The sequence below is a fragment of the Canis lupus genome, chromosome X, assembly GCF_003254725.2.
Source record: "Canis lupus dingo isolate Sandy chromosome X, ASM325472v2, whole genome shotgun sequence".
In the NCBI taxonomy this organism is placed as follows: Eukaryota; Metazoa; Chordata; class Mammalia; order Carnivora; family Canidae; genus Canis; species Canis lupus.
In genome coordinates, this window is record NC_064281.1 from 42,196,222 (window position 1) to 42,216,695 (window position 20,474).

A 20,474-nucleotide genomic window follows, 5' to 3' on the forward strand; every position below is an offset into this window, starting at 1 on the left:
GTGGCCACAAGCCAAGGGATGCAGGTAGCCACCAGAAGCTGGAAGAAGCAACAAGAAGATTCTCCTCTAGAGTCTGCAGAGAGTACAGCTCTTATGACACTTTGATTTTGGCCCATTGAAACTGATTTTGGACTATTGGCCCCCAGAACTGTGAAAGAATTTACTTCTTTTATTTTAAGCCATCAAGTGTGTGGTAGTTAGTTACAGCGGCCACAGGAAAGGAATACAGATTTTGGTACTTGGATGCAGGTTGTTGCTTTGTCCTCTGCTTGGGCTGTCATAACAGAATACCACAGACTGGGCACATTAAACAACAGAAATTTATTTTCTCACAGTTCCAGAGACCAGAAGTCCAAGACCAAGGTGTCATCTGGATTCGTTTCTGATGAGGACTGTCTGCCTCACTTGCACACAAACACACAGTGGAGAGGAAGGAGTAGAGGGAGAGAGAGAATCTCAAGCAGACTCCCCACTGAGCAGGGAGCCCACTCAATCCTACCACCCTGAGACCATGACCCAAGCTGAAACCAAGAGTTGGACTTACAACTGACTGTGTCATCCAGGCACCCCCTCTTCTTCTTCTTATAAGGACACCAATCCTATTGGATTAGGGCACCTCTTATGACCTCATTTAACTTTAATTACCTCCCCAAAGTCCCTATTTCCAAATATATTCATATTGGGAGTTATGGCTTCAACATATGAATGGGGGGGCACAACTCAGTCCATAACATGTTGTAATAAATCCTAAAAATGTTGAAATGGCTTTGGAACCAGATCATGTACAGAGGCTAGAAGACGTTTGAGGTACACAATAGAAAAATCCTAGATTGCCTTAAACAGACTGTTGTTAGAAATATGTATGTTAAAAGCACTATTGGTGTGGTGCCTTGGTGGCTCAGTCGGTTAAGCATCTGCCTTCAGCTCAGGTCATGATCCCAGGTTCCTGGGATTAAGCCCCGTATTGGGCTCTCTCCTCAGTGGGGAGTCTGCTTCTCCCTTTCCCTCTGTCCCTCCCCACTCTGCTCATGCTCTCTCTTAAATAAATAAAATCTTTTTTTAAAAAAGTACTGTTGTTGAGGGTTCAGAAGGAATTGAGGAGCACAGTAGAGAAATCCTACATTGTCCTAAGAATACATATATCATCATAAACTGTGTTGGTAGAAATATGTTAAAGGTGCTCTGATAAGGATAAGGATAAGGGCTCTGAGGGAAATGAACATGTTATTGGAAATTGAGGAAAAGACTATCCTTATCATTTTTTAAAGATTTTATTTATTTATTTTGAGAAGGAGAGGAGGGGGGTGGTAGGCAGAAGCAAAGGGAGAGAGAATCTCAAGCAGACTCCATGCTGAGCACAGAGCCTGATCTCATTACCCTGACATCATGACCTGCACCAAAATCAAGAGTTAGATGCTCAACCGGCTGAGCCACCCAGGCACCCCAATCCTAATCACAGAGAAGCATAAAACTTACTTGAATTGTGACCTACAGTTGTGTGAAAAGTAGAGCTTGTAAATGATGGACTTGGATATTTAGCTGAGGAGGTTTCCAAGGAATCTGTTGGACGTACTGCCTGGATTCTTTTTGCTGCTTTTAATAATATGTGAAAGGAAACAGATAAATTGAGAGAAGAACTGCTAAACAAAATGGATCCAGGATTTGACAAATTGGAAAATTCTCCAGCTGTCCAGATTGCAGAAGACACAAAATTTAGGAGATTTACTGTCAGGAAAGTATGCTCTGGAGAAAGAGCCAAAGGTGTGGCTGGATGGCCCTTTACTAGTACTAAAGAGATTAGATTTGTGACTCATGGATCTTCTCAACCATCTTAGCAGAAGTCGGGAACAGGGATGGAATTATCCATGAAAGATTTGTGGAGGACCCTCTCGTCTAATGATGTGAATCCCTGTGACTTCCATAGAAGACTCACAGAATTTTTGAGAATGAATGTTATACTGCCAGCAACACTGCCCAGTTGGCTTGCAAGAAACAGAGATAGGGTGAAATGAAGGAAGAATGTGGGACTCCCAAAATTCTACTGGAAGGACATGGCTAATACTACTGAGCAGCAAAAAATGCTACCCTTCAAAAGAAAGGATTAAATATTCTGAGGGCAGAGCGGTGAGCCCATTGGTGAGCCCTGAATCCACAGTGGGTTATTCCCAGGCCTTGAAACCTAATGGAACTTGCCCTGCTGGATTTCAAAATTACCTGGGACCGGGACACTTGGGTGGCTCAGCAGTTAAGCTCCGGCCTTCTGCTCAGGGTGTGATCCTGGAGTCCTGGGATCGAGTCCCACATCAGGCTCCCTGAATAGAGCCTGCTTCTCCTTCTGCCTATGTCTTGGCTTCTCTCTCTCTCTCTCTCTCTCTGTGACTCTCATGGATAAATAAATAAAGTCTTTTTAAAAATTACTTGGGACCAATGACACCTTTTTTCCTTCCATTTTTCCCCTTTGGAATGGGAATGTCTGTAAGTCTTATCCTATATCTGTCCCATCGCTGTATTTTGGGAAAAGATAATTTGTTTCCTAGTTTCACAGGTTGGGAGATGGAAAGGAATTTTGCCTCAGGTTGGATCATACTCAGAGTATCATTTATACCTGACTTAGATGATGAGATTTGGAACCTTTGAGCTGATGACACCAAAGTGAGATTTTGAAGTTGAGTTGATACTGTAATGGATGAAACTATTAGGGGTATTGGGATAAGGTACATGTATTTTGCATGTGGGATAGATGTGTATCTTTGAGGGTATACTGTTGTAGGGTGAATGATGCCCCCAAAAGATATGCACATCCTAATTCCTTGAACATGTGAGAGTACCTTAGATGGCAAAAAAGAAAAGAAAAAGAAAAAGGAAAAGGACTTTGCAGTTTGCAGATGTAATTAAGGTAAAGATTTTGAGATGGGAGATTATCCTACATTATCAAGGAGACCCTAATTGTACTAACAAGTGTCCTTAGAAGAGGAAAGCAGAGGCAGACTTCACAGACAGAATGCATGGCAATGCAACCAAAGAAACAGATTGTAGTGATGTGGCTACAAGCCATGGAATGCAGACAGTCACCAGAGTAGGGAGAGGTGACAGACAAATAGATTCTCCCCTAGAGCCTCTGGAGGGAGTATGGCCCTGCTGGCACCTTGATTTTAGTCTTCTGGCCCCCAGAGAGTGTGAGAGAACACATTTCTTAGATAGTTAGCCACCAAGTTTGTGAAAATTCATCACAGCAGCCACAGGAAGCTAACGTAGATGGCTTGGGATAGATTTGGTGGTTGTTGGAGGGATGATTGCTTGGGGGTTATCAAAGAGAGTGTGAGGGTATAATTAGGAGCCATTGGAAAGTGTTTGGGTACTGTTGGAACAATCAAAGGAAAGACCAAGGGGTTTGGTGGGTCACTGGAAGGTGGTTTGGAGGTGTCGTTGGGAGACTGGGAAGATAAAGGGGGAATGTCTACAGATAACATGGGGACTATTAAGACAGTTTAGGGTGTAGTTGGGAGTTTTTGGAGGGTGGTCTGGGAGGTATGGAAAAAATGGAAGATGTTTTGTGGGTATAGTTGCATGTAATTTAAGACAAAGTTCAGGGGGTGATCCTGGGGTCCTGGGATCAAGTCCCTCATTGGGCTCCCTGTGAGGAGCCTGCTTCTCCCTCTGCCTCTGTCTGTGCCTCTCTCTGTGTGTCTCTCATGAACAAATAAATAAAAATCTTAAAAAAAAAGACAAGGTTGGGTATAGTGGTCATTGAAGAGTGGTTTGGAGGTATAGTTTTGGGCTGCAGAGTATGGTTAGGAGGGGACATGGAGACTGATTCGGGGTCCATGGGGTTGTTTTCGGTGTGTACTGGGGATAGATGGAAGAGTGATTTGGAAGTGCTCTTTGGAGGTTGATGGTTTCAGGGCTGATTGCAGACAGTTTAGGGGAACGAGTTGGGGGTAGTGAAGGGTAGTTTATTCTCACAGTTTGGGAGTCCACGGAGGGTGGATTGGGGGCATTGCTTGGGATCAATAAACAATAGTTTGGGGATACAGTTGGGGGAATGATGGAGGGTGGTTTGGGGGACACAGAAGTTTAGAGGAGAGTTTAGAGACGTGGTGGTGGCCCAAAAAGGCAGTTTCGGGTACTGCTTGGGGGTTTGCGGGTGGGGGGGGTGGGAGGACGACTCCGGGTGAGGGGCAGCCGGCGGATCACTGGGGGGGCGTGGCCTCGGCGGGGGAGCGCTCCACCGCCCTCGAGGAAGCGTGTGCGCACGCGCTCCCAGCTGGTTCGCTCCTGGCGCTCCGAGGGCAGGAAAATCGAAGACCCAAACTGGCGCCTGCGCACTAGGTCTCCGCCGCTGCTGTGGTCTCGCGCCCCGCCCCCCGTCCCCCCACCTCTCCCCAGGCTCGCGCTCAGCCACGGCTGTGTCGGTGCAGCTGGGAGCAGACGCACCCGAGGTGAGGGTGGGGGGGGTCCGGGGTCCACCGACCGCGGCCGAGCCGGCGCGCCTCTCCCACCCTCCCCGCACCTCCAGTCTGGCCCCCACGGCTGACATTTGCGCGGCCAAAAGCGGCCCACGGGCAGGGCGCGGAAAGGGAGTAGGCGCGAGGCCGGGGACGAGCGGGCGGCGGCGAGGGAGGGGCGCAACCCAGCCCCCTTCCTGGCCCACAGCGACCCCGCCTACGTCGCGGGACGAGGACCCTCGGTGAGTAACGCCCGCCTGGAGAAGAAGGGAGGAGACAGGGCGGGGTGAGGGCCCGGAAACGCCAACAGAGAATGTACCTGCGCGCGCACCCGCGACCTCTGACCCTGTGGTCGCACTCCCGACCCCTACCTGACCTGACTACACCGTTTTTAACCCCGAGCTCTGGCCAGTCTTGGCCCCAGGACCTCCGATCTGACCCCCCACCTAACCATATTTTGGCCTGGCGTGATCCGCAATCCCTGTTTTGTTCCCCCAAACCCAGTCCTGACCCCAAACTCCACCCGGTTCTGTTCTCAGGATCCTTGGCCTGACCCTGTTCCATCTCTGAAGCCTATCTTGCCTTGTCCCGACCATCCCAGTTTCTGGCCTGTGCCCCAAACTCTTGTCCAGCCCCTGAACCCCTTCCAGTCATGTCCTGTCCCCCTAACCGCAGTCTGATCCAGGTCTGTCTGGATTCCTGACCTCTGATTTCTAAACTTTCTCCCTCCCCCCAGTACTATCCTCCTGGTCCCCTCCTGACTCCCCATCTCCAACCTGGCCCACCCCCTTTAGACCATCCCTCTGTTTCCTGCCCTGTCTCTGCCCCCAGCCCCGTGCTGTTTTCCCCTGACTTCTCTTGTCCCATCACTGTCCTCATTCCTATCCTTATTCTGTTCCAGTCTTTTCCTGTTCCTTACTTCCATCCTGAACCTGCCCTTTTCCCTATCCCCTTCCTTGAGCACTGTCTTGGCCAGTCATCATCATTTCTGAGAGCTATCCTATACTAACCCTGCCCTGCTCTTTTGTTCTTTGCTGCCCCCTACTTTTTCTCTGACCCTTGTCCTGAACCTCACTCCATCTCACCCCCTGGCCAGTGTCTTGGCTCCTTCTCTGTCCTGCCTCCTGACCTCCATCCTACAATGACTCCGATTCTCTCTTGCCCTCTGTGCTCCTTCCTGTTCTCTTTCTTCATCCTCTCCCAACCTGAAGCCCCCATCCTATCCCTTACCATGCCCCTCCACTCCAGTCAGATCTCCCTCTTCCTAACACCCATTTTCCATCTCATCTGAGCCCAGAAGAACTGAGTCCTGTTATACCCTGCCCCTGAACTCAGAGGTTCCAATGTTCCCATTATCTCGGGTTCATCCCAAATGCCTCTCAGCATGAACAAGAGCAAGAAGCCTTGTGGGCCCTGTGTGGCTTAAGGAGGTTTTCGTTTGTGATGTCCTTCACCCCCACCCAGTGATCTCACGCAGAGCTTGCATTTGTCTGCCTGCCCCAGGGGGGCATGGAACTGTTCCTACACCCCCCACCCTCCCCAAGTGTGAAAGAACACCCTAAATTATTCAGTGACTCTCTGGGAGTCTGAGATCTGGATCATGTTTCCAGCCTGGCTAGGTTGGGGGCTGCCCCATGTCAAGGTGGGGGGTGTGGTGAGCAAACATGCAGGAGTGGGGAACACAGGGGTATGTGGGAACCTTCCATGTCATGTTACCCCTATCTCCTAGTCCTGAACCTAGGTGTACATGATCTCTGCTTTCCTGGCCTGAAAAAGTCCATTCCAAGCCAGAGGCTTGGTAGGGGTGAGATGGGGATGGGGCGTTCTATCCCCCTTCTCTCAATTGTAAGCAATACAAATGGCAGTGCTAAGTCCATCCCACCTCTGTGGGGCAGGTGTGTGTGTGTGTGTGTGTGTTTGTGTCACTGAGTGTTAGATTCAGTCCTATCCAGTAGTGACAATAACAATAAAAGCAATACAAGATTCTCGATTCTCTCACTGAATCTTCTTGATTCTGAGGACAGGCAAGGAGAATTTGGATAGTGAGAAGGTAACATGTTATTCAGTTCTGTTTTGTTCCTGCATTTGTCATAGAGAGTAGTGAGAACTTGAATAACAAGATATTTGACCCATGTCATTTATCTAAAACATTTATCCAAACCTATTTTTTAAAAGATTTTATTCATGAGAGACACAGAAGCAGAGACATAGGCAGAGGGAGGAGCAGGTTCCCTGGAGGGGAGCCTGATGCGGGACTTGATCCCAGGACCCCGGGATCACAACCTGAACTGAAGGCAGATGCTCAACCACTGAGCCATTCAGGTGTCCCAAACCTAATTTTTTTTTAAGTAGGCTCCACACCCAGCATGGAGCCCAACATGGGGCTTGAACTCACAATCCTGAGAGATCAAGACCTGAGTTAAGATCAAGAGTCAGGGATCCCTGGGTGGTGCAGCGGTTTAGCGCCTGCCTTTGGCCCAGGGCGCGATCCTGGAGACCCGGCATCGAATCCCACGTCGGGCTCCCGGTGCATGGAGCCTGCTTCTCCCTCTGCCTATGTCTCTGCCTCTCTCTCTCTCTCTCTCTGTGACTATCATAAATAAATAAAAATTTAAAAAAACATTTAAAAATAAATAAAGGAGGGTCTGAGGGTCAGGGATGGGCTGAATTAAAAAAGATCAAGAGTCAGATGCTTAACTGTCTGAGCCACCCAGGTGCCTCTACCCGAACCTATTAATAACAACACAAGTGTCCTTCATTGTTCTGATGTTTGTTTGGCACCTGACTTCTGAGAGGGAGAGCTTGGATAATTCCAACAGTGAAAGATACCAAGTTACCTGGAGGTTTTTTGCTTTTGCATTTTACATAGTGAGTGGGGAGGGTTCAGATAATGAGGGATAACGACTCCAACTAAAAAATATATTCAAATTGATTCATCTCCCTGAGCTCCAGTGGCAAGAGTTGGGATAGTAAGAGTACTGTGTTGTGTGAATATATTTGGCTCCTGCATTTTGTCCGGTGAGGGAAAGCTCAGAGAGTGGGGGATAGCGGTTCTACCTCAGGTGTATCCAAATCCTTTCAGTTCCTGTATATGGATAGTAAGCATTTGGAGAATTTACCTGAATATGTTTGGTTCCTGAATTTTTTTAATGTTTTTTTAAAATTATTTATGATAGTCACACACACAGAGAAAGATAGAGAGAGGCAGAGACACAGGCAGAGGGAGAAGCAGGCTCCATGCACCGGGAGCCCGACGTGGGATTCGATCCCGGGTCTCCAGGATCGCACCCTGGGCCAAAGGCAGGCGCCAAACTGCTGCGCCACCCAGGGATCCCGGTTCCTGAATTTTTTTTAAAATTTTTTTTCATTTATTTATGATAGTCACACACAGAGAGAGAGGCAGAGACATAGGCAGAGGGAGAAGCAGGCTCCATGCACCGGGAGCCTGACGTGGGATTCGATCCCCGGTCTCCAGGATCGCGCCCTGGGCCAAAGGCAGGCGCTAAACCACTGCGCCACCCAGGGATCCCTGGTTCCTGAATTTTTGATGTTGAGTAGCAAGAGGTCTGATAATGATAGAAATCAGCTCTGTTTCAAATATGTCTGTTTTAATCATTGGGGAAGGTTCGGTATCTAGATAGCAAGTAGGGAGGGTTTGGAGGCTGAAGCATACCAGCTTGGTCTTAGCAGTACATCTGAATACATTGAGTTCTTTTCTTTGGATAGTGAGAGATTGGAAAAATTTATTTCAGAGAAAAACAACTCTGTTGCAAATTTATCAGGTGAAGCTGAGGGATACCAGCTCTTCAGCTCTGTCTCAAAAAAGAAAAAATATACACACACATTCCTGAGTTTGAATTGGGAGGGATAGTATAATTATGACAGCCAATACATATTGACCACTAACCAAAGGCGAATTATTGTCCTAAGCAAGATTTCAGTGCATTAATTCATGTCATGCTCACAACAGTCCTGTGAAGTACATGTTGTCACCCCCATTTTACAGATGAAGACATTGAGGCCTGGAGAGGTTAAGTGACTTGTCTAGGCAGTCAGTCACAGAGCTATAAGTGGCAGAGCAGGGTTGAATCTTATTTTTTTAAAAGATTTCATCCATCCATTCATGAGCGACACAGAGAGAGAGAGAGAGAGAGAGAGAGAGGCAGAGACACAGGCAGAGGGAGAAGCAGGCTCCATGCAGGGAGCCCGATATGGGACTCGATCCCGGGACTCCAGGATCATGCCCCGGGCTGCAGGCGGCGCTAAACTGTTGCGCCACCAGGGCTGCCCAGGGTTGAATCTTAGAGCCACTACTTGCTACCCCTACATGAGGCCACATGAAGCTCAGGTCCCGGCCAGGGTGGGGCATAGAGGTTGGCCATCTTACAGGCTGTTAAAAGTTGTGGACTGGAACAAATGATTCTGTCCCACCTGTCTGCCTGGCTCAAGAGGCCAGTTACCTGCCCTCCCCTCCTTACTCCTGCACCAGCCCACCTCTACACGGGTTTTTTTTTTAATTTATTCATGAGAAAAAAATTATTCATTAGAGACACAGAGAGAGGGGCAGAGACAAAGGCAGAGGGAGAAGCAGGCTCCCTGTGGGGAGCCCGATGTGGGACTTGATCCAAGGACTCTGGGATCATGATCTGAGCCGAAGGCAGATGCTCAAACACTGAGCCACCCAGGTGTCCCCAGGGTTATTATTGTTGTTATTAACAGTCATTAATGACATGGTGTGAGTTTCCTTGCGCTCTGAAATGCCTTCCAAAGTGACTCTGGCCTCTGTCGGCTCTGTAACAGCTGTTTACCCATTTTACAGATGAGGAAAGCTAAGCCAGGATATTCGGTCTGCATTGCTAGCCAGATACCCTAGTCCCTCTCAAGCTCTGGTTTCATAAGCATCCCTCTTCCCAGCATTCTTGGTGTCCTACAAGAGGCAGGAGAGGCCATGGCTAAGGGGATACACCCTATCAGCACCCAGCCACCCACCTCATGGTTGCTGCCTCCAGCAGCCCTAGGCAATGAAGGGGGGAGAAGGGGGCAAATGAAAGGACCCTTTGTGTCCCATACCAGAAATCTCACCTCCAGGAAGATAGGTGGGCAGGGTGGCAGGAGCCCTCCGTAGAATGTGTATATATACACTTATAGGAGGTGTAGGGCATTGCTGATAGAGCACTCCCCTCCAGGCTTGGCCCCCCTGCCAAGTGGCGGCGGGGGGAGCTTTCCTTACTCTACTCTTTCACATCACAGCATGGGCTGCTGCAGGGGCTGGGTTGGGCTTGGGCCCTGAGGTCACAGAGCAGATGGTCCCAAATGGAGCACAGGATGTGTGGTATGTGCCGGGGCAGGCCAGAGCCCTCAATTTCCTAGACTCTTGGCCAGAAATGCCCAAGGGGGAGGAGTGGTGGGGGGGCGGGGAGCCAGCCTGGCTTTAAAGAAGCATGAGCCCCCTCCCCACTCTTCCTCCCTTGCAGGAGGAGCCTCTGTCTGCCTCCAAGCCAGGACCCGGCCCCCCTAAGTTCTGAGTCCACCTGCTCTTATGCCTCTGTGATCAGAACCATGCCTCTTCACCTCTCCAGGCCCTAGCTTCCACATCTGCAAGCTGGCTATGAAGAGCTGGGTCTGCATCATCCTCCCAGGTTTGTAGGGACCAGGAGGGATGCACACATGCACGCTTTGTCAGTTTGCTGGGATGATTTCTTCTGGAGGCATGGAAGGTGGTCGGGTCTCAAAGCCCCAGTCTTTCCTTGGAAAAGCTGACCTCCCTGTCCCCAGCTTGGGAAACTGTTACCCCAGTGAGGATGGCAGTTGCACCAAACCTTCTCTCACCCATGCCTTGCCCTGGGAGGGAAGGGTAGGGACCCCAGGTATGTGATGCCTGCTGCCAAGAGACACACATCCGATTTATACCCAAGGCCTCCTATGTGCTCAACAAGTCCCAGGAATCCCATCCCCAGCTCCCAAGTGCTACTCTGGGGTAGGCAGGGTCTGATGTGGGCACCCGGTAGGACCAGAGGCAGCCCCACACACCCACGACCCTTTGCCCTTCTTCCTCAGTTCTCTACCAGGTTACTGGGGTAAGTGGGGATGTCTGGGCTATTTTCTTGGCCATGCTGGACACCCCAGAGGGACCGGGCCATGAGACTTGCCCCTAAGGGTGTCCTGAGCCCTGGTGACAGGCAAGCAAGGGTTAAGACATATGGGCTGGCCCAGTCCCTGGCCAGGTAGGCTGGGCTGTTGCCTAGTGGGAGGTGGCCTAGGCATCCGCCACTAAGCTCACTGCTCACCCACTCCTCACCCGCTCTGCTCACTGCCACTACCAGCTGGAACAGGGCCTGCTTGAGACAACTATTTTTTGAGGTACCTGAGGCTACCTCACAGCACCTGTCTGGCATTGGTGAGCACCTGGAAACAGGGGGCCCAGGGGCAGGGTCGGGGGAGAAGGGTATAGGGTATACAGAGGCTTCCTGTGGGAGAAAGCCAGGTCTGTGTGAGGGGTGCAGTGAAGAAGGAGGGCCTGAGTAGAGGAGCGAAGCCCAAAACATCCAATTTCCTCTCCTGGCGTGAAGCCGATTCCTTGCCGGAAATGAACGAGGGGAAGGAATGGGGGAGAAGAGAAGCCAGATTCCCCCCTTCTCCACTGTCCCCCCTACTTCCTCTCCCCCTTCCTCCCTTAGGGAGTAGCCTCTGCCTTCCTGCAACCTGGGACCTAGCCCCTCGGGAAAGCCCAGACTGGGCTATTGAGAAACTACTTCCCGACACCTGCCTGCCCCCCATCTGTTCACCCAGAGTTTTGGGAGGAGGGCTCTAGGTCAGTGAAGGGAGCAGTCCCAGACATTGGGAGTTTGTACTTGGCTTGATAGTGGCAAGATATGGAAATGGGGGGGGGGGTCCCACTGAGGGTGCTAGGGTGCCACCCAGGTGAGGTGTCTTGGTTGTAAACAGTCATTACAGCCAGGAATTTCTTTCTCGGCTGTGGTGTCAGAAGGACAGACCTGAAAAACCTGCTGGGCCCGCCTCTGGGTGTGTGTGTGGGGTACCCTCTGCAGCTCTCCTGCTGCAGCCTATCCTAAGACAGGACTTGGGGGCTGGGGTGGGGGAGTGTTATGGCAGGGGACCGCTGGGATCCCCCTTCTCACAGTCTCCAGGTGGGGATGAGGCAGTTCTCAACCCTGGGGCAAATATGCAGAGAGGGCAGGAGAGTCAAAGGCAGAGGTTTGGGAGCTGGGTGTGGGGGTGTGGGGTGTTGACCCTGTGTCTAGCCTACCCAGTGACCCCATGACTCAGGCCTAAGCTATGTCCCCGAGGTCAGGCTGACAGGGTGGAGTAGGGGTTCCTGTCTAGACCCCGTGTTGACTTCAGGGCCATGAGCTCTCAGGGAAGGAAGGCTCAAGGCAGTCCAGCGTCGGATGTGGGAGCAATCCTAATGAATGGGCCCACTGGGGAGGAGTTGAAGTTCCTGTCAGGGTGGAGGAAGGTTTAGGGGAACCCTGGGAGAGTTCCTCAGACTCAAAGGGGCTGGGGAAGAAGGAACTCCAGGAGCTTAGGGGCTGAAGAGGCTGAGCTGGGACCTCGAGGAAACCCTGCCACGCTGGGCAGTATCAGACCTTGGAGTGTGGGCATCTGCAAAGCGCACATTGCTGCCGGGAAGTGCAGGGATGTGCAGAAAGGCTCTAGGGACTGACCCCTGACCCTGAGGTTGAGTACAGGGAGCCACTGTTTTTTGGGAGGCATACAGACTCTGTGGAGTCAGTAGCAGGACTGGTGGCAGCATATTAGCAGCTTGGCCCCATCACCTGGTAGATAGATGGGGAAGGGGCTTGAACTTACACTTCTTTAGCTGCCTGGGTCTTCTCCACACCTGGTCCCCATGGCATGACAAGCTGGGGATTAGGAGGGGATGGGACCTCTGTGGCCTCATGAGGCCCTCCTAGTTGCCTGCCACCTAAGGTCACACCAGGTGGTGGGAGGTGATGTCAGCTGGGGACCGAGCAGGATGTGGGAGGGAAGGAGCAAACTCCAGAGGAGGGGACGAGGGCAGGGCTGGCAGCCAGCCAAGGGAGGCTCTATGGTCAGCCAGGGTGTCTGGGGGCAGAGAAGGAAGCAGGAGGCAGGAGGCTTGTTATCTGCAGCTGTGGACTTTGTTGCTCACAGTCCCAGCAGGGTGACTTCCCTGTGCTGGGTACAGGACGGATTGGGGTGGGGAGAGGGGCTGGAGGGGTCCTGGGACTAAGTGAACACTCCCCGTGCTGCATCGGGGCTGCAGGATGAAGTTGGGACAAGTAGAGATCCACACATCTCGCTAGATCCCCAGCTTGGCTACCTTAGCATTCTTTCATTTCTGTAACAGCCATTCATTGAGCACTTGCTGCTTGCTCAGAAGTGTTCTGAGTGCCAGAGATACCCTGAAAACAAAACAGGTATGTTTCTTGTCCTAGAGAACGTGCAAGGGAAGCACAGTCTCTTGCTGGACAGCCATTGTGAGGGGCCATATGTAGGGGCGCACCTCTGGAAGTGATATTTAAGCCCCAGAATCTAAGTGAGAACCAGGGGTTGGAGAGGCATGGTGTGGAAAAAGCACTCCAGATGGCAGCCATAGCCTGGGCAAGGGCCCTGGGGCATCGGTGGGGTTGGAACTGCTCCAGTGGAGGAGAATAAGGCTGGAGGGGTGGGCCTGGGCTACACCCTTAGCCATGGGCAGGGTATTCACCCTTCTGTGCCTTACTGCTCTCATCTCGAAAATGGGAGGCCGATAATGCCAGAGTTGCCATCAAAAGATGGTAGGAAGATTCAGCGTGGCATGGAAGGTGGCTGTTACATGATCGAGGTGCTTAATTGGTGCCTATCCTTGTTACAGTTGGTTGAATCCGTACCGTTAATTCTCCTTCCCTAGGCAAGACTCCTGACTGCGGCCCATGGGCCTCTGAGGAGGCGTTGTAAGTCCGCCCAGCTCCCCGTGTGCTGTGCTTCCATTCAATGGGAAGGGAACCAAGGTACCAGGACCCAGTGGGTCCAGGCGCTGATACAGATTCTGAGAGGGCAGGTCCATCAGGCGGGTGGGGTCAGGGTACACCTCATTCCCAGCTGGGGCGCGGGAAGTTCGGTAGGGGCAGGGGGGAGTGGATGCAGAATGCTCCCTTGATGGCTCCCATGCGTCACTGCCAGGCCTTGTCCAGCCATCAGCCACGGCCTCTCGACAGCACCAGGATGGAAGTCAAAGGTCAGCTGATCAGCTCTCCCACCTTCAATGCCTCAGGTAGGTGACCAGTTCTTCCTCTCTGCCTCTCCTCCCCTGCTCTGAGTCACCACCTGCCTACTTGGAAAGGGTTGGTCCCCAGCCCCACAGCTGCACCAGGATACCCTGGCCGATCTTTGCTCTGAACTTTGCTCCCTCTGTATCTAGCTGCCCTGTTCGGAGAAGCTGCCCCCCAGGTGAAGTCAGAGCGTTTGCGGGGGCTGCTCGACCGGCAGCGGGCCTTACAGGAGGCCCTGAGCCTGAAACTTCAGGAGCTCCGCAAAGTGTGTCTCCAGGAGGCGGTGAGGGCCCAACCCTAAGAGCGTTTGGTTGAGAGGGGGCGGTGAGGGGATGGGGCCCCCAAGTAGGCAGATTTGGGTGGCACCAATTGCTGAGCCACCTGTCTGGGCTGCAGATTCCCTGTCACCCTCTAGCTCCTCAAAGCCCAACTCAGATAGCTTAGAAATCACTAAAATGCGGCAGTACAGGCCTCCAATTCCCTATCAGCAATTTGGAACCCCCCAAACCCTCAAAAACAATACTTATTTCCAAAATCTGGCAGTAAAACCTGACCTGAAACTGCCAAGGGGTGGGTTACAGCTTTGATTTAGCCCTCTCAGTGTGAATGTCTACGCGGTTTGCCAGAAATAATGCAGTTCCGAGCCTGCAGCCCTAGGCTCTGAGGGGGGGTGTTACAGAATGTGTGGTGTATAGACTGGGTCGCCTTTACAAAGAATAAAGAATTCTGGATTCCAAAGCGGGTCTCCCTACCTCCCATGCCCACTGCCCCAGGGATTTGGGCCATCGAGGGCTGAGAGTCCACAGCATACCTGTTGGGTGGAGAATGGAGAGGAAGGAGGAGTAACAGGCATGGGCAGCTGAACATTGCTGAGCTCCTAGTAGGACTTCTGGAGTCATTACCGCTTTGCCCCATTCCCCCAACTAACCCTTGGTAGTCTCTGTCCCCTGCCCCCACCAGGAGCTGACTGGCCAGCTGCCCCCTGAGTGTCCACTAGAGCCTGGTGAACGGCCCCAGTTGGTCCGCCGGCGGCCCCCTGCAGCCCGAGGCTACCCTCCTTCGCACCCCAACCCTGCACACCACTCCTTATGCCCTGCTGAGGTGAACGGAGGGGCCTAGGGAGCATGATGGGGGTGGGCCAGGTACAGAGGAGGAGCCCAGAGGAAGTTGGGCAGCCTTGGAGTTGTGGCCAGGGGGGCGGAGAGGCTAAGGTGAGAAGAGAATGGCTTGAGGGATGTGGGTTCCAGCTCTGAAGGAAGATGCTGGGCCCCTGCATCATCGTCATTGTGATAAGCCTCTCACCTGGGGAAGATGAGTATGTTTAGTCCCTAACCAGGACAGGCACCACCTGCAGAAGAAATGAGCTCCGCCCCAGAATAGGCCCCTCTTCCAGCCCAGACAGCCTCTGCCCCCCCCCACCCCTCACCCCCCATGCCCCATGCTTGGCCATTTGGAACATTCGGTCCGATCCTGCCCTCTTGGGTGGGCCCCGCAGGAGCTGGCTCTTGAGGCCCTGGAGCGTGAAGTGTCAGTACAGCAGCAAATTGCGGCTGCGGCTCGCCGCCTAGCCTTGGCCCCCGAGCTGAGCCTTGAGCAGCGCCGGCGCCGGCGCCAGGTCCAGGCAGATGCGCTGCGGAGGCTGCACGAGCTGGAAGAACAGCTTGGGGACCTCCGGGCCCGGCTGGGCCTCCCGGTACTCCCACCGCCACAGCCTCTACCCCTGTCTACCGGGCCAGTCATCACTGCCCAAGGAATTTGCCTGGGCACACGCCTTGCTCAGCTCAGCCAAGGTGAGCCAGCCCTGTGTTCACACAGGTCAAAGCGGGAGAGTGGGCATGGGTGGAAGGACGTGATAGGGGTGGGGTAGGCAGCCAGCCAGTGAAAGGTGGGGAGCTGGGTGGGACTTGAGGGACCTGACCCGGGAGAGGAGTTGTGATAGACTGGCCCTGCAGTAAGGGTATGGCCACTGGGAACTTGGCCAGATGGCACCAGGAAAACCAGGAGCCAAGCCTCAGGTAGTCTTGGATTCAGGTAAAGATGGGTTCTTGGGAAGGAACAGGGCGGAGAGGAGACCATCCAGGGGTGCGAGGGAATGGCACCCAGGCCTTGCATTGATAGGCCCGGGTCTCCCCCTTCTCACTTACAGAAGACGTAGTTCTGCACTCAGAGAGCAGCTCCCTCTCAGAGTCTGGGGCCAGCCATGACAATGGTGAGGACCCCTGTGCCCCAAGCCCACCCATCCTTTGATGCTCAGCCCCTCCACTCCCTCTTTAACCCCTTCTTAGCCATACCCCATCCTCACACGGGGCCCCCCATCTTTCTTGCATCACCCTGACCCGCTCATCATCCCCATTTCCAGCCTCCTGCCTTAGTTCCTGCCCCACCCTCTGCCTGCAGCCCCCCAGGGTCTCTCTCATTGACTTCTCCCCTACTTGCTGCCTTCCTCCCAGAGGAGCCCCGTGGCTGCTTCCCTCTGGCCGAGCGCCCCTCGCCACCCAAGGCCTGGGACCAACTTCGGGCAGTGTCTGGGGGCAGCCCCGAGCGGCGAACCCCATGGAAACCACCGCCGTCAGATCTTTATGGGGATCTGAAGAACCGGCGGAACTCTGTGGCCAGCCCCACCAGGTGAGGGTGAGCCCCTTCCCTCCCCAGGGAGCTGGGAGTGGGCTCCTGAGCCTGAGCTGGGGCAGGAGGTGGGTATGGTCTGGGCTGCTCTGGTGGGTATGGTCTCTAACCCAGGCCCTCACCTGGGCCTGCCCGTCTTTTGTCTAGCCCCACGCGCTCGCTGCCTAGGAGTGCCTCCAGTTTTGAGGGACGAAGTGTGCCTGCCACCCCTGTCCTCACCCGGGGCACTGGCCCTCAGCTCTGCAAGTAAGGGGACTCTTGAGGGTGGGTTTGATGACCAGAGGAAGGAAGGGGTAGTTCTGATGAGAAGAGCATTAGCAAAGGGTGTGGGATGTGAGAGGCTGGGCTTTGAAAGGTATATTTTGAACAAGTCATCTCCCTTCTCTGAATCTTTGCTTCTCATCTATGAGATGGGTGTAGTATCCGCCTCTGAAGGACACTGTGCACATAATAAGTTCTGTTTACCTGTACTGAGTGCCTAACATCTGCTGGGAGTTGGTACTCTCCATGTGTCAACTCACGTAATTGTCCTTAGATCCCTGTGAGGTAGATGCTGTTGTTACTCCCATTTTATAAATTAGGAGCCAGAGGCACAGAGAGGTTAAGTGACTTGATACTAAACTGAAGACCTGGTGTTTGAACCCAGGCCACTTTGATTCTAGAGTCCATGCTTCTAATCACTGTATCCTTCTACTTGAAGAAATACTTGATAAGTGCCTGCTTTTCCCAGGCTGTGAACATAACAAAGCCCCTGTCTGTAGGGCACCTACATTCTGGGAATGGTGGCTGGCAGGATGATAGTTTGGGGTGGTTTATACACATGGTAGGGACAGAGAGTTCGGGAAGTTGAATTCCAGGCCCCAGGATTGGGACCCCATCGTGGAGGAGGCCGGGAGCAGGAAGGGCTGAGGATCCCATGTATTGGGGAAAGCCCTCTGCTGGCCCTCCCCTGTCCTTACTTCCTCTCCAGCCCTGCACGTGCTTCCATCTCCCTTGGCACTGATATACATCAGCATCCCATACATCTTCCGTCCCTCTGCCCCCCAGCATGGGACAGAACCTCCACCGCCTTTTACATGCCCCCGCTTAGCACCTGCATACATGCGGTTTTTAATCGGGTCTCCTTCGGAGATGCACCAGTGAAAGCTCAGGAAGAGGTGGGATCCGGCAGGCACTTGGCCTGCTATTTCTGATGCTACTCTCGTCACTCCCACCTCTGTGTCCCCAGACCCGAAGGCCTCCACTCTCGCCAGTGGTCTGGCAGCCAGGACTCCCAGATGGGCTTCCCCCGGGCAGATCCCGCCTCCGACCGTGCCTCCCTCTTCGCAGCCCGCACCCGTCGCAGCAACAGCTCTGAGGCCCTGCTTGTGGACCGGGCGGCCGGTGGGGGAGCTGGCTCCCCACCTGCGCCTCTGGCTCCCCCTGCCACCGGCCCCCCGGTCTGCAAGAGCAGCGAGGTGCTGTATGAGCGCCCACAACCCACCCCTGCCTTCTCCTCCCGCACGACTGGCCCCCCAGACCCTCCCCGGGCTTCCCGGCCTAGCTCAGCTGCCCCTGCCTCCCGTGGGGCGCCCCGGCTCCCACCTGCGTGCGGGGACTTCCTCTTGGACTATTCCCTGGACCGGGGCCTGCCCCGCAGTGGCGGGGCAGGCTGGGGGGAGCTGCTGCCAGCAGCGGAGGTCCCAGGACCCCTCTCCCGCCGGGATGGGCTCCTCACCGTGCTCCCAGGTCCACCACCCGTGTATGCAGCAGATGGCAGCAGCCCCCTCCTCCGCAGCAAGGATCCCCACGCCCGGGCCACCCGCACCAAGCCCTGTGGCCTGCCCCTGGAGGCCGCCGCCACCGAGGGTCCGGAGGGGCATCCAAACCCCCTGCTGTGGATGCCCCCACCCACCCGTATCCCCCAGGCTGGTGAACGCAGCGGCCATAAGAACCTTGCCCTGGAGGGGCTGCGGGACTGGTACATCCGCAACTCGGGACTGGCCGCCGGGCCCCAGCGCCGGCCCGTGCTCCCCCACATGGGTCCGCAACACCCGCCCTTCCTCCATGCCCGCTGCTATGAGGTGGGCCAGGCGCTGTATGGGGCCCCCAGCCAGGCGCCGCTCCCGCACTCGAGGAGTTTCACGGCACCCCCTGTCTCCGGCAGGTATGGGGGGTGCTTTTACTGATGGGTAGGGGTCTCTTGAGGCAGATGGCAAAGGTATCCAGGTTTCGGAGCAGCCAGTCATGGTAGCTAAGGACTCAGAGCACCAGAGAACTAGCCTCAGCCTCGGCCCAGGGTCCCGGGCCCTGCCTGACCTGCATGAATCCCTGGGGTCTCTCTCGGTGGAGGGGTGTCTTGGGCTCTGGCAGCAGCAGCAGCAGCAGTAGTCTTCTGCCAAATATTCCATTCTAATATTTGAACAAAACCGTGCATGTCAGCTGAAAATGAGCCTTGAAAGCAGGGTGCTGGGAGGAAGGGCCTCCTGGGCCCCTCGCCTTTCTCTTCTTCCTTTTGCTGCGCCCCTACGCTTGCAAGCCTAAAGGTGCTGTCCCGTGCCTGCCTCCACCTCTTTAACGAGCCTCTTTTCCTCTCTTTCTGTGTCTTGTCTGTCTCTTCCTCTCTCCTCTGTCTTGCCACCCTGTCTGGATTCTGCTACCCCTTCTAAAGATACTACGCGGACTTCCTGTATCCCCCGGAGCTGAGCGCTCGTTTAAGTGACCTGACGCTAGAGGGGGAGCAGTCCTCCAGTTCTGACCCCCAGACCCCGGGGACACTGGTCTGACCCCTTCTGATATGCCCTTTGTTGGCCTGGGCACGACTTTAATCTGGGGAGCACACAGCTGACCTCACCAAACCCTGGGGTGTGGTTGCTCTCAGTCCTGGGGCTTGGGGGGTGCCGACCTGCTCTTCCAAGGCCCCTGGCTCCTTGTAGATGCACGAAGGTGTCTGACACCCTGCTTCCCCTCTCACACTGTGCTGGGAACTGGGGCCCTCAGCCAGCTCAAAAGAGGGGGGATAGTGTAACGGGGACTCCGAGCCCCTTCCTCCATTTCTGTTTACAGTTGTGATTTAGGTATTCACTGTCTTCCCCCCCAACACTAGACGTTTTATAAAAGGGAAACTGTGATCTCGTCCTGGTTGGGTTCATTCCTGTCCCCATGCCCACCCTGTTCCATTCAGGAGCACATCCTCACCAATAAAATGGACCATAGAGGGTCTCAGGGCCCTGTTCGGGGCAGCCAGGAGACTCTGGTGTGAACAAAACTCCCTGCCACCCCCCACCAGGGCAGTTCTTGGGGAGGTAGGCTCTCTGCCCACATCTGGAAGGACTAAAGTCTGGGTAGAGGGCTTGGATTCATTTTCCTACCCCTGGGGGTGCCTGAGGGAGCCCCAGTCCTTGTCTGCCTGTCTGTGCCCGCTGCCTCTGCCCACAGGATGAGATGGCCCAGCCTCTGGTGGCACCGTCTGCCCTATTCTGTCCCAATCAGGAAGCCAGCCCTGCAGGAGGGCCAAAGGGCAGAGCTATCGGGTGTGTTGTGTCCTGGGATGCTGCGGTGGTGGAACCTGGTATCTAGTGGATGCCAGTAAAATCCTCAGGTGACGTCTGGCCACAGGCTACGTCACATCTTCCTTTGGCTTTCTTTCCATCCACCACTTTTTAAACAAATCTACACAAGCTGTGTTTTCTATGATACCTATCTGTGACTTTCTGGAGCTGGGGGTCCCCCTACCTCCTTTACCTGGTGTTAAAGTTTTCTTTTTTTACCAATGGATCTGGGCCCAAGACACTAACCCACACTGGAAGGGGATTTCTATAATAAATGTGTAAACTGAACTCAGTGTGTCACTCCTCTGTCTGCCTTGCCTGGGCCCCCCACACCTGTGGGTAAGACCAGGTAATATAGTTTTATGATGCCACATTACAAAAGATACACCACCAGAAATAGCCTGTGATAACGTCATCCACTCTGGACTTACTTGCTGTGATGTGGGGCAACATTTTTGCCTGTCTGTGCTCAGATTCCTCGCCAGCCCTGAACGAGAGCCCTCAGTGATACAAATGATAGGAAACACTCTGCCCTTAACTATCTTGTGCGTGAATGCCACTCTAGAGGTAACTGGTTCAAAAAAGGAGCTGAGAGCGAGCGGCCCCCCACCTTCAGTCCA

At 53.8% G+C, this 20,474-nt stretch overlaps 1 protein-coding gene across 15 annotated transcripts; it reads left to right on the forward strand.

Annotated features, from left to right (window-relative positions):
* Positions 1 to 4,355: 4,355 nt before the first annotated feature.
* CCDC120 (coiled-coil domain containing 120) lies at positions 4,356 to 20,142 on the forward strand. 15 transcript variants are annotated; one of them, XM_049107770.1, is made up of 13 exons: positions 4,356 to 4,687; positions 9,920 to 10,084; positions 12,796 to 12,865; positions 13,339 to 13,438; positions 13,611 to 13,701; positions 13,849 to 13,982; positions 14,660 to 14,800; positions 15,195 to 15,489; positions 15,846 to 15,908; positions 16,150 to 16,324; positions 16,472 to 16,570; positions 17,553 to 18,470; positions 18,975 to 20,142. In XM_049107770.1, the coding sequence occupies exons 5-13, from the start codon at positions 13,653 to 13,655 to the stop codon at positions 19,087 to 19,089; spliced, it is 1,989 nt and encodes a 662-aa protein (XP_048963727.1). In that variant the 5' UTR covers positions 4,356 to 4,687; positions 9,920 to 10,084; positions 12,796 to 12,865; positions 13,339 to 13,438; positions 13,611 to 13,652; the 3' UTR covers positions 19,090 to 20,142. The 15 variants fall into 15 exon arrangements, with proteins under 15 accessions (XP_048963727.1, XP_048963732.1, XP_048963729.1 ...); XM_049107775.1 differs by having other exon boundaries at positions 13,339 to 13,381; XM_049107772.1 differs by having other exon boundaries at positions 10,025 to 10,084.
* Positions 20,143 to 20,474: the final 332 nt, after the last annotated feature.